At 44.1% G+C, this 13,120-nt stretch overlaps 1 protein-coding gene across 5 annotated transcripts in view; it reads left to right on the plus strand.

The window, feature by feature from the left end:
• RBPMS (RNA binding protein, mRNA processing factor) overlaps window positions 1-12,759 on the plus strand; it is a 171,984-nt gene extending 159,225 nt beyond the window's left edge. For 2 of the 5 annotated variants that reach the window (XM_081269466.1, XM_081269468.1), the window contains 2 exons: window positions 4,916-5,019; window positions 11,193-12,759. In XM_081269466.1, coding sequence (XP_081125592.1) covers window positions 4,916-4,961 — 46 coding nt within the window. In that variant the 3' untranslated portion in view covers window positions 4,962-5,019; window positions 11,193-12,759. The remainder of the gene's footprint in view (window positions 1-4,915; window positions 5,020-11,192) is intronic. The other 3 variants (XM_081269467.1, XM_081269465.1, XM_081269464.1) reach the window with 2 other exon arrangements.
• The last annotated feature ends 361 nt before the right edge of the window (window positions 12,760-13,120 follow it).

Raw genomic sequence — 13,120 nt, forward strand, 5'->3', positions numbered from 1 at the left:
ACCAGGTTTCACTTAAATAGACACGTGTTTAAGAATGCTCAAAGGGAAAGATGGAAGGAATGACAGTGCTAGAGCTGTCCTCAAGCAGCTTAGTGCCCTCTTAGGAGGAGTTTTCAAAGGAGATGGGATTTATTTTCCACAAGCAAATTGCCCTGTTGACCTGAAGTCTCAGTTGGTGGGTCAGGTCACCTTCCAGACCAGGATGTGGACTTCACTTGGCCAAGTTCGTGCCACTCTTGGTGGTCAGCACTTTCAGGCAAGCACAGGCCCTGGCTCAGAAGGAGGCCTGCTCTTCTCCCCCAGCAGGAGTGAAGGAAGTAGGACCAGAATACAAGATAGCCCAGTGGGTAGCTTCTGTCAGCAGTGGCAGGTGCTCTCAGAATGTTGAGTCAGGAGAGAACACTTTCACCTTAGTGATTTCAGTTGGTGAAACTGGCAAAAGATGGTTGCATAGAGCCAAAAAAGGGACTTTTTTTTTTTTTACATTTATCTAGACCAAAAGGAAAACATTCATCATTAAGCAGTTGCATTGGGTTTCATTCAAAAAGATCCTCGACTTGCCATTTGTATTGGCAAATTATTATACTCCACAGACCCATTTATGGATACCCATCAGCCAGAGATCCAGAGACAGCAACTGCTTCCAAAGCAATGCTGGCAGTCAACATACAGCATATAAGAACCCTGTAAGATCTGAATCCGAATATGCAAACTCACTTGAGGATGAGTCATTTGTTCAGAGCTAAATGTGGATGGTGGGCCAGACTCCTTCCCCAGGATGTGGACGGTGTTGGGGAGGGGAGATAAGAAAGATCATGGACAATAGTGCTTATTGCTGCTGCATCCAGAGTTAGACCAGCTCAGCATGGATCCAGTATTCCAACTCCTTCTAGTCTCTTGGATCAGGTCGTTTCAAAAACAGCTAATAATCCAGGCTACGTAACCCTAAGGAAATGTAAATTAGAATTCGAAACTATGTTGTTGATGAGCTAATATAAATATGTTAGACCAAAATGAGTCTGTCAGAAAACTCAAATGAAAGGCACACACAGTAACATCACTGTCTCCTCAATTTTACAAAGAGGGTTTGCTCCCCCCACTTGTTGTTTTCTCTGTGTAGAAAGTGTTACCAGAACAGATAATGAGGGTAAGAGCCATGCCTGGTATCAAACAGCCTACATGCAGATTGGCGGGCACTTCTGATGGGATGGAGCATTAGATGCCATCTTCCAGATCTTGCTCTCTCAGAGGTCCTTTGAGGATTTTTAATTTATCCACTTTGATTCCTTTGTCTAAAGAGAAATCAGTGACTAGACTAGAAATATAAACTGAACTCTTTATTCTTTAAATAAACATGGGCTATGTCTGCTATGAACTAGATATAAAAATGTGTAACAGTAGACCTATGCCCCTAAGGAGCTCAAGTTTTAGTGGGGGAGAATTGTGGGCCCATTAAAGACAAGAGAGATTACTTAGGATGCTTCAAGATAAGTATGTGGGGAGGTACGTCACTTGTCACTGACAGAAGGAAGGCTGTCTAAAGAGGGGTGTCAGAGGGCTCGGTGGCCTCATGTTGTTTGATCAGAATCTGGCCTGACAGGTAGTGTTTAGTCTGCCTACACACTGTATCCCCCACCCTTCACTAGACTCTTGGTAACTGTTTGGTCCAGCTATGTGGCAGAGAACCTCAGAATACATAATAATGATTGAAATTTATTAATTTCCCAATGCATTGTGAATAGGAAAACATAAGCAAGTTTTTTGTCACTCCTTGCAGATCATGAGAGATCACAGCTTTCCTTGTTAAATATCCAAATGCAGTGAAATTTTTTTTTTTTAAATAAAAGAGTTTGGGAGTTGGGGTGGGTGTGGGACACTATTCTTAAGAACTCATGATCCTGGCCATGGACCAGGACCACAGCATAGAAATTATAAGCACATGTTGTTACATCTTCACCAAATTAGAGAAGGAAATGGTGAGAGAGAGCACTGTGACTGGAATTCAAAGCAGTTTATTCCTTATATTTTGTTATAGGAAGAATAGCTTAGCCTGTCTTTAGATGTGAGCATCAGAGCCTTGAGCACAGAGGGCTGGACATGGAGGTGATTTACGGGAGGGAAAGGCAGCTTGCAGGCCCAGACAGTTTTTGTGGATCCTGCAATCACCTACGCCCTCTCCCTTAGAAGAGATGCATGTGTTGTGCTTTCATACTGCAGTGTGGCCAGAAACCAGAGCAGTTCTTGTGGCCAATCAGCCATTCCCCTTCTATCAGTGAAGGTCTCCATATCACTTTTAAAAGCCTTAATATAATAAATATTCAGGGGGCTGGGGATGTGGCTCAAGCGGTAGTGCGCTTGCCTGGCATGCGTGCGGCCTGGGTTCGATCCTCAGTACCACATACCAACAAAGATGTTGTGTCCGCCGAGAACTAAAAAATAAATATTAAAAATTCTCTCTCTCTCTCTCTCTCTCTCTCTCTCTCTCTCTCTCTCTCTCTCTCCCCTCTCTCACTCTCTCTTTTAAATAAATAAATAAATAAATAAATATTCAGGGGACAGCTACAATGTAATGGGGAGGAGATGGGCAATAGAATAATAAACACAGTAGGTCAGGTCGTAAGTGTTATGGGAAAGAGGGAAGTCAGGCAGGAAGCCAACTGCTGTGGGGTTGACAGGCCCTTGTTTTATCCTGGTGGCAGAGTTAGCAGAGTCGTCCTGAGAACAGCACTCTAGAGACCTGGCACTTTCCCAGTTTGATAAGGGGCTGCTTTTTCAAAACAGGCCTTACCTTCCCAAGTTTGGAGAATAATGTAACTCCTCTGATCCTGTTCCTCTTGCTTCTCTTTGCTAAATAAAAGTATGTGCATGAGCTTGACGTGCAGCCAGCTTGGTTCAGGGGAGACTTCAGAGACCCCCTGGAAGAGGCAGTTGGTAGGCCCATGGCAGCCCTTCCCCCAGAGAACTTTCTTAGGACAGCCCTGAGTACAAGCTGCTAACTTTTCCCCTTACCTGTTTCTCTGAAGCTGGCTGGCGGCTGCTACCCATTAGTTCAAAGAGGGTGGCCATGTGTGAGCCTAGGACATTGAGTCTCAGTGGTTCACAGCTCAGACCAGGGTCACCAGAGGAGCCCTTGTCTCAATTATCCAGTTCCAGCCTCTCTTCTACTCATTTTTTTTACAAGGAAATTAAGAAGATGTGTGTACCCAGCATAAAGTGAGCAGTGAACATGTTTGGGATTCCATTTTCTTAAGGAACAATCTCCTTAAGTCTCTGGAATGACTCCAGCTCATGCATGCTCTTTGCCCACCAGTGGAACCCCAGTGTGCACAACTGTTGTTGATGTAACTACAAAGAGCAGCTCACTGATGCCCCTATGCTTCTAGGAACAGGGGGTGAGTTGGGGAGTCATCCTGATTAGCTTAAGCCAAGAGGAATCTGACCATCAGTATGACCTCTTCAGTGACAGGCATCCTAAAAATGTAGCTAAGGATCGGGCAGGCCAGGGAGGCACCGTGGGCCTGCTGTTCGCAGCATGCCCCCTGACCCTCTGGTGCTGTGGGAGTGTTGCAAGGGCAGGAGGGAGTTGGGTGAGCCAATTGGTTTCATTTGCAAGGATTCATATTTATTTCCTGTACTCAAATAACCTTTTACTAGAAAATTAGAATTACACCTACTCATCATTTCATGTTTTTATAGTAAAATTCTGGGGTGAACATTTTTCCCCTTAATTCAGAGAAGACAAATGTTCTACAAAGGCAATCTTTTCTTCAGGTTTACCCCTAATTTTGGTAGGTTTTAGCAAAGGGTGCACAGGCTGTCTCCCCACTGGGCCCTGGAGGGGCTAGGGACCTCCCTTGGAAGGGCCTCCTGTGCCAACTGAGCCTGTGACATATTGTGAAGAGCTCAGATGGTTTGCCACAGTACAACAGACTCTGACTTTATAAAGGAAAAGAGCATCCACTGGGATGGAAAATCCAAACAATGTTGGGAAAAAGAGCCATTGGTGTCCGCATGCATGGAGGGTCCTTTCCTTTGCAACAGTATTTTTTTCCCCCTCTTGTTTTGGGGATTGAACTCAAGGATGCTTTACCACTGACCCACATTCCTGGCCCTTTTTTAATTTTGAGATAGGGTCTTTCTAAAGTGCTGAGTGGCTCACTAAGTTGCCTAGGCTGTCTTTGAACTTGCCATCATTTTGCCTTAGCCTTCCAAGTTGCCCCCACACCCAGAAGCACTGGGGATTTTGTGGAAACCAACTGGCCCAAAGATACCCAAGCCTTCAAGAGTATTGAAAATATATGATTTGCTGTGTCTCTGCACCTTCATATTTCAAAATGCTCAGACTCTCGGGCATCACAGGATATGTTCACAGACATGTTTCGTTTTGACTTTGTTTTCTAGATGTTGCTTAGAGCAAAATTTAATGTGCAGAGCTCTCCATGGCCTTGGGCTGCCCGAAGCTGTTTGTTCTAAGCAGGTCCTAGAGGTGGTTATCCAGGGCCTTAAATCCCATGCCTTTGCTTGGCCAGGCTCTAGGGTGGCACTTGGGGTCTAGTGCACAGTCCGTGGGATCTAACCATGTGAACATATCTGTAGAGTCGCCAAAGGCTGGAATTTGTGGCCTCTGAGTGCTGCAGCTCTGCCCTTGGTGAAGCAGAAAAACTCAGCACACTTCCCTCAGAGCACCCTCATTGTTCACCAAGCCCCAGTTCACTTTCTTCGTTGTGAGCTTTTCATGCCATTGATGTCATTCTTTAGTGGCAGTTTGTCATCAGCTCAGCATCAGAGACCTTTGATCTCTTGGTCTTGGGCTTTCTCAGTCAGACTGGTCATCAAGGCCCAGGGCCCACCAGCAGGAGTCCCATGGTAAGGGTTTGCTGTACGTGGTTAATGGGTCATCTCTTTGTTCATCCAGGTCCCAGGTGTGTGATGGCGGCTGCAATCTGTCTTGTGGGTATTAATGCGATCTTCACTGGTGGCGACTGTACTCCAGCTGTTGTGCAAAACTGGAGCTTGCTGGTGAGTTCCAAAGGCCGGTGTCGACCAGTATGGTCAGGACAGGCCCCAGCACTGCCTGAGAACCCCAGACTCTGGGGTAGGGCCTCCAGTCTGGGTGCTCATCTCTCCAGGTGGTTCAGTGCTCTGCACTGTTTTGTCCAGCCCCAGCCTGCTTAGGAAAAGTTATTCAGGATAGCCACCAGCCATTTTCATAGTGCATCATGGCCTTCTTAGGTAAGGCTGATACTGTTAACATGTGGTTATCCAGTAGCAACCTAGACTGAGAGTATTCCACCAGCATCTAAGCCTTTTTCGGAAATTCAGCATGTTGTTGGAAATCTGTTTTAGATGTAGTATGTATGCTCCCCTCTTTATCAGTCCAATTACATTAAGTATAATTCAGCATTTTCTTGACTCAGGGACATTTTTATGAGCCTCTTCTGAAAGGGATAATCACTTGACTGGTATGACTGAATTAAGTCTGCAAGATTCTCCAGGAATCCCTCTATACCACTTAGTTTTTCTAGTTAGTGATGATTTTGGACATTCATCTTCTTGCCAGTGTCAGCTGTCACTTCTCAGTCAGTAGTCTTAAAAAAATAATAATAATGTACATTCTCAGAAGTATCCTGCCTGCCAGGTACCACATATTGAGACTTCTGGTGTCTTTGGAAAGCTTGGCTTAGAACAACAGGAATGTCAGGGGCTGGGAGACAGCGATTTATGTCTCAGCCAAAATAAGGTGGCAGATTTCATTCCTATGATGGATCAGAAAGGAGGCAAGATTCCTGTTAAGGACAGAGGACCAGGTAGTGCTGCCCACAGAGGTCATTACCACATTTTGAGGACCTAAGCAACTTCACACTCAGAGAGCAGCCCCTCTTAGTGCTTGACCAGAAGGGCAGACTTCTGGTGTGCACAGCCCACCTTCCACCTGCCTGCACTTGGGCAGCTTTCTGGACAGGAAGTGAGCTACCTGCACTTCAAGTATCTTTCCTACTGAAGTGTATCTTCACTGACTTCAACTTACCAACAGGCAACATTTTTCCACAACTCATTGGGCAGCTGGTATTTATCCTGCTAATCTGTGGTCTTCTGCTTTGTTAGATTTTCCTTTTGTTGTGGTTCTTAGTAGTAATGCCCATGTAATTCTTGTTGGTATTATCACTCAAACTTTTTTAAAAGCCTTAGTTTTGTTTTATTTTCCCCCCCTTCTCTAGATAAATTTAAAGACCAATTAAAAGCTACCCATGCAATTTTTTGGAAGCTAGTTACATGTGATTTTTTTTTTTTTTAAGGCAGTAAAGCAACTAAAACATCAGTCATTAAAAGGCATATACCCGTGAGCCCAGGCAAGGCAGCAGCAGCAGAAGCAGCAGCATTTGATGAATTCACGGCAATGCAAGGATCTAGTAATGCAAGCTGGGAGGTGGGGGGAGCAGCGCAGAAAAATTTGGAACGGGGACTGTGACTTGGTGGGAAGATGCCCCAGAAGTGCTGGCAAAGATGAGGAGCTGACAGCTGTTGTGGAAGCAGGTGGGGAGGAGGGGGTGACTCAGCACTGATGGTGTTAGCTCAGCGTGTGGTTCACCAGTTTCTGGAGCCATCCTCAGGTTACAGAAGGGAGTTTGGAAGAAGCTATTTCTCTTTCCAAATTTGAAGTCGGACTACATTGCTTATGTGACCGACCTTTGTAGGGTAGAAAGGATCTGGCTGAGAAGTTAGAATCTCCATCTGGAGCTGGGCCTTCTCCAGCCAATGGAGTTGGACCTGCACAGATGTAGCTAGCCAGCCTGCACATACTCGTCATTGTGGGCTGAGAAGCATGATATGAGATGGTGGAACAGTTACTGATTACAGAAGACTGTTCCTCTAGAGATTCCATAGATCATGAACTTTGCATTTAAATTTTTTAAATGCTAATTTGTTTTATATTGTGAATTAGAATCAGTGCTTGATTTTAAGAAGTCAAGCTGACAGATATAAAAAACACTCTTAGGGCTGGGGTTGTGGCTCAGTGGCAAAGCACTTGCCTCACACATGTGAAGCACTGGATTTGATCCTCAGCACCACATAAAAATTAAACAAACAAAATAAAGATATTGTGTCCAGGTATAACTAAAAAAATTTTTTAAAAAACATTCTTATTATTAACATTTGTATATGATGTCCCAAGTTTATTTGGAGTTGGGTGGAGGGAAATATTCCTTATGCGACTTTTGGTAAAAATGATTATTAGAGGGTCAAACTCTTGGGAAAGAAATCACAAGTGATTAGGTCAAACATGTACAAGGGGAGCATGGGAGCAGAGCTGGATCTTAGCTCTGGAAGAAAAGCTCACAGTACACCTGGACAGACAGGTTTTGACTTAGTTACAGTAAGTGTCCCCTGCTCTGTCAGTCAGCAAGCATCCTGACCCCACACCCATATCTTTTAAGGCACCATTCTCCACTGTCTTCAAATTCTGTGTACCTCAGACTAAGATTTTCTACACATCTCTAGGTCCTATGCTTGCATGTCACAGTTGATCTCTTCCCAGGAAAGGTGCTGTGAAGACACCCCCCTCAGCCTGACCCTCTCCCTGGCTCACTGTCCCTCTGTGGTGCTTCATGTTCCCAGATGTCTTTAGATTCTGTTTAAAATGTCCTTGTTAATACATTCCAAGGTCTGAACTCCGTTCCTAGCTAAACCTCTTCCTTGTTTACAGGGACTGAAATAGCCACACTTTGACCTTCTGTTCAGTCTGGGAACATTGATGGCAATGTGGATACATTCTTTTCCCATGTGAGAATTACATCTGTATGGCACAGTTCTGGAAGGCTCAGAACTTGTTCCTTTCTTCTCTCCTTCCTTCCATGGTCTCCCTCCCCCCACTTCAGAAGATCAGCTTCTGTAATCAGCCAGTATTAACCAGAAATTTACCTATCTTCTTGTTCAGGCAGATGTATACAGAATTGTAGTCAGGACCGGTTGCTTTATTGCCCAGAAAAATTGGAAATGCCTTCTCCTCCCCCCAGCGGTATCAGCTTCCTATAGAAGGCACTGCTTATTGAGGTGCTCAGGGCTGGTGTGCACAACTGAGATGGGCCCCCTGGGTACAGTCTCCTGGCGTTGTCAAGACTCAGACCCAAGTCTAGTGCCATATCCCATCGTGGCCTATCACTCCTATTTCATCTGCCCTGGATTCCCAATGTTCAAATTACAGGGTTGTGTTTTTGCTATATGTAAATGACTATATGTGGAGTTGAGGAAGGAGTAGATAATTTTTGGAAGGATTATCCAAGATAATCCCCGTGAAAGCCACAATGGCCTGGACAGGGAGAATTCCTGCTTGCAGGAGGAAGCCCTGGAGGCTGAAAGGTGAGTTGTAAAAGATAGGAGAATGTATAACATGGGCGAACAGGGAGCAGGACAGAAAAGAGAAAGTACATAGCCTGGGACAGAGCTTTTGAGGGCCTTGAAGGATGTGGGTTAGGGATATGAGTCTTGGGGAGTCACTGAGGACACTTGAGCAGGGCTTGGAAAAGGGGGGTTAAGGAATCATCATTACTTTGCTGCCTACCCATTGCAAAGCGGTTGGAGATGCACAGTAACGGTCCATATACAAAGAGGTACACCCAAAGTAGTGATGGCGATATTGGAAAGGAACAGATGATCATGTGGACTTAGTGTGAGAGACTGCACAGGGCCCAGGGATGGATGCAGGGACAGAAACTGTCAGGGCAGAAGATGGTCTTGGCTGAAATACCTGGGCAAAGCTGACAAGAATAGGGAAGGAATTGGCTACGAACCAGAATAGGACAGGGTCTGCAATGTGGATTGCCCAAAGACTGTTGTCAAGCTCTCCAGCAGCAAAAGTAGACAGCAAGGCACTGAAAGAGACACCAGAGACTCCACCCACCCTAAATCAACAGGGCCAGCTTGGGAAAGGAAACTCATATAGTCCACTTCCTTTGCCTGCCCATTCCATTTCTTCCTTTTGTAGTCTCTGAAAGCAACATGACAGCTTTGGTCACAGGCCATGTCACCACAGCTAGGCCAGCTGCTTTTCCACTCCAAGCCCAGAGAGGCAGCAGTAGCCCCTTCCTTCTCAGAGCACAGGGGCTGCTAGATAATTGTCCCATGTGAATTATCCCAAAGTAAGAACCACTGTAGAGTGTTCTTCAGGAAAGGTTTCTAGGAATCCACACATAAACCTTCCTTTGGCTGCTTGCATGTGGTCAACTTTAGAATGAGATGGAACTTGCAGAAGAAAACTGCCCTTGTCTATTTCTTTAGTAAGCTAGTTTCACTCCACTATCATACACTCCCTGGGAGTAGAATGTGAGGAGTTGGTACCACGTCACACTGTAATCAGTGCACTTGAGGGGAGTCCAAGGGTAGCAAACCAGGCTTAGTAATTGTGGATTCACAAGGGAACTTCAGTTGCTATAGCCCCCTAAACAATGTCTGGCTCCACCATAAGCCCCCTGCAACTCCAAGTCCCAACCCTGGGCTGCTTCATAAAACATATTCTCAGATTGTGGGATTTTGTGCCCCCATCTGCTTCCAGGTAGAAATCAGGGTGTAGCAGACAAAAGACAGTTACCAGCAGGGGTCCTATTATTGGCCCTGCTGAGTGTCACAGGTATATGGCATGCACCAAAGACAGGGTGTACACACCCTGCCCAGGGTGATTTCTTCATTACAGAGCATATGATAAGTGGTAGTTGACTCCTCATTTCTGTGCTGGGTACCATGGGGAGGCAAAGGAATCAGAAAATGAGATTTTCCTGAAGCAGTTTACTTCCTTGTTCGCTCCTAGTAGAACCTTTTTGTGGCTCAGAGAAATCTGAGGCTGTAAAGGTGGAAATGGGCCAGGATCACTTGAGCACATTACAGCTCTCTAGTTTTGGCCTGCTAGGATTAATTCACTTTTTGCAACAACCTGAATAGGTAGATAGGTAGTAGCATAGTAACGCAGTTAAGGTTCAGGATATCCAGATTCCCATTCTAGAAAACCTTGTCCTGCTTTCTCCCTAGGGATTTCCCATGATCCATGGATGCATGGTATTATATTGGGCCTTAAGACTTGGAAGCCATTATTTCTACCCATTTGTATGTCATCTAAAAACTAGGATATGGAAAGGTATTTTGTGTGTCAAAGTTCAGGTCCAGATGCAGCACTATACAGTGGTGGTTTATGGAGAAGAGTTACAAAATTATTCAGTTCTCCATGTTTGAGTGTTCACCTAAATATTCTGAGTTCAGGATTTACTAAGTACTCAGTTCCCCAAGTAATTTCTACCTTGGAACAATTAAGTGGTTGTTATCAATAATGGTGTTTTCTTCATAGCCTTTTCTCTCACATAAACATTTCCCTGTACAAATATCTAGTATATACTTATTTGCTTTTGCGAATACCTTTTCTACAAATACAAGTGAGTATGACATGTTGGCAAGAAACAAAGGCATTAGGAGTTGGAGAAGGAAAGGAAAAATAGAGGGTTTGGAGTTTTTGGTGGCAGGGGGCGGGTATTGAGGATCACCCATAGGGCCTCATACCTAATGCTAGGCAAGCACTCTACCTCTCATCTACAACCCTAGTAGTCCTTTTTATTTTGAGATAGGGTCTCATTAAGTTGCCCAGACTGACCTCAAACTTGTGAGCTTCCTTCCTTAGCCTTCCAAGTAGTTCAGACTGCAAGTGTGATATCACACCTTAGCAATTGTACAGGCAAATTAGGTAAACCAAAACACAATAGATCTGAGATGCATTTAGGACCAGAGTGCTTATCTGGCACACACAAGGCCCTGGAATCAATCCTCACAACACAAAGAGAAAACGTCCAGGACCAGTCCCAGATAGGTAGGAGTCAAGGACTTCAATGATTATTTGAAGGCCCTTGTTTTTGCCACAAGGCAAAGAGAAAGGTAGTTCTTTGCAACTTTAGGAAAGGGGACCTTTAAAAGTTTTTATTATGTAAGTAACGATAAGTGGAAATTAAATGTTAGCCCTATATCTCACTGTGGTGTGACCATTGATCCTCTTTTGTATGGTCTTTATTGGGAGAGATTGTTTACCTACACACACACACACTCATAAGGAATCACTCTTGAATTTCTCCATGGGTTTCTCAGCCATGGCATTAGGAAAAAAGTACTGTACATGGTTTTGAGGTCTACTCTGCCAACATGTTTTCTTTCTGTTTCAGGCTTGAAAAAAACCTTGCCCAGTTTTGATCCCTTCAAGACTTTGCCACAGCCTCTATCACACATCTGTTTTTCTCGAAGAAAAAAAGATATATAATAAAAAATGTTTTACTCTTTTACACTGTATAATTCTAAGAAATAGTGTTATTTGTGAATGCATGGTGTGACATAATTTCTGTACAGTTTGGAGATATTTTCAAATGAAACATAAAAGAAGTCAACAATAAAACCAAGAAAGTGAGTATTTTTATACCAAACATTTTAATTCTGACAGGATGGATTCTTACACTGGGTTGGATCACAAATTTTACGCTAGACTTATCGAATGCTTGTAATTAAAAATATCTATTTTTTTCTTTAAAATAAGCTGCATGTTTGAGGCATGTTTTGAAATAGTTACCAACATTTCCAGAATTGTTTTGTGAATGTATAGATACTGTCTGCCTGGCCGCAGTGCAGGGTTCATTAGTAATGTGGTGTTGGACTGTTCTCTTCAGCCCTGGTCTGTGATCCCAGTTCCCATATGATATCCTACAAGACGATCAAAGCTTCCAGGAGCTACTTTAATGGCATATTCACAACTGGGCAAAGAAAACTAGGGGAGAAATTCTTTAGACTAGAGTGTGCCCTTAGAAAGATCTGGCAGCTCCATCTGTGACTGTATGAACTGTGTGTTTCAAGTTTCATGTTTATCTTTTATGAGAGCATGCTCCCCTGTGTGACTAACTTGCTGTATTACTCACCTTCCATAGCCATGCCACTGCTCCTGTGGGACTGTAGTAGCCCTCACTGTGAAGGAGCACCTTGGCTTCGGGGCTGGCTTTGCCCAACTACAATGGGCAAACCCACATCTGCCAAGTGATTTTACCCAACTTTGGCTGAACTAAGCTAGTGTTCAAACAGACCGCCTGTCACATGTTCTGGAACCCCAGGTTGCTTGTTGTGAGGTTCCCAACTAATCTGGCACAGGGGGAACCACGGTAACCAATGGCCAAGAGAAAGACAGTTGGGCTTGTTTCAAAATGGTCAAAGCTAAACAGTCTTTGTGTTTTAAGGTGACACATTCCAGAATCTGTGACAGCTCAGCCTCTCCCCCTCCCCCTTGTATAAAAGCCATGTGTGAAACTACATTGACCTAAGAGTTTCTAACTGCTAATATAGCTAGAAATGATCACAATCTTTCCTGATCTGCTCACTGTGTTGAAAAATTCAATATTTTAATGATTATATGCTTGATTTGGGGGTTTTGTTTGTTGTATTACTTTTCATTAGAAATAAAAATAACATTTTTAATGGTTATCACAACAAAGCAAAGCCAGGAGTGAGGGGCTCTTTCTTACCAACAAGAAGAAGACAGAGGGCAGGCAGTAGCCTAGAGAGCTCCTGATAGATCTGCTTGGGTGTTTAGGGAGGGTCTATGCCCTCAGCACCACTTGCTCTTGGTGAGACTCCTGTATTTGATTTTAAGGAAAACAGAGCCACTTCACTATTATGCTTTTTTAAACTGTTTGTTTAAAGGTACTTTTCTATTGTTATTTTTAAAAAATAAAGTGCTTATTCCAGCTGTCACACCATTGCTTGACAAATTCTTTTTTTCAAGATCAGCCAAATGTGTCCCACACACTGCAGCCTAGGGACCAGAAACTTCTTTTCTGTTTCAGGCTTTGGGACCAGCTAAGCACTAGAACGGAAAGATTAAAGGAGGAAACAGGTAGGAATGGGAGAGCCAGGGGATAGCCTCCACAAATGCACCACTTGGGTCACTGTCACTACTGCCATAAGCCATAAAGGAGCCCAAGGTAGATTCACAACTTTTCCGAGATGCCTTTCACTGAGTTCAACAGACATCCACCTCAGGCTACAAAGCTATGGCTCAAGATCATTCGAATTCTATTCAGGTGTCACTGATGGCTTTATGCTGACTTAGCCA

Source organism: Spermophilus citellus, assembly GCF_964194105.1.
Source record: "Spermophilus citellus genome assembly, chromosome: 16".
In the NCBI taxonomy this organism is placed as follows: domain Eukaryota; kingdom Metazoa; phylum Chordata; class Mammalia; order Rodentia; family Sciuridae; genus Spermophilus; species Spermophilus citellus.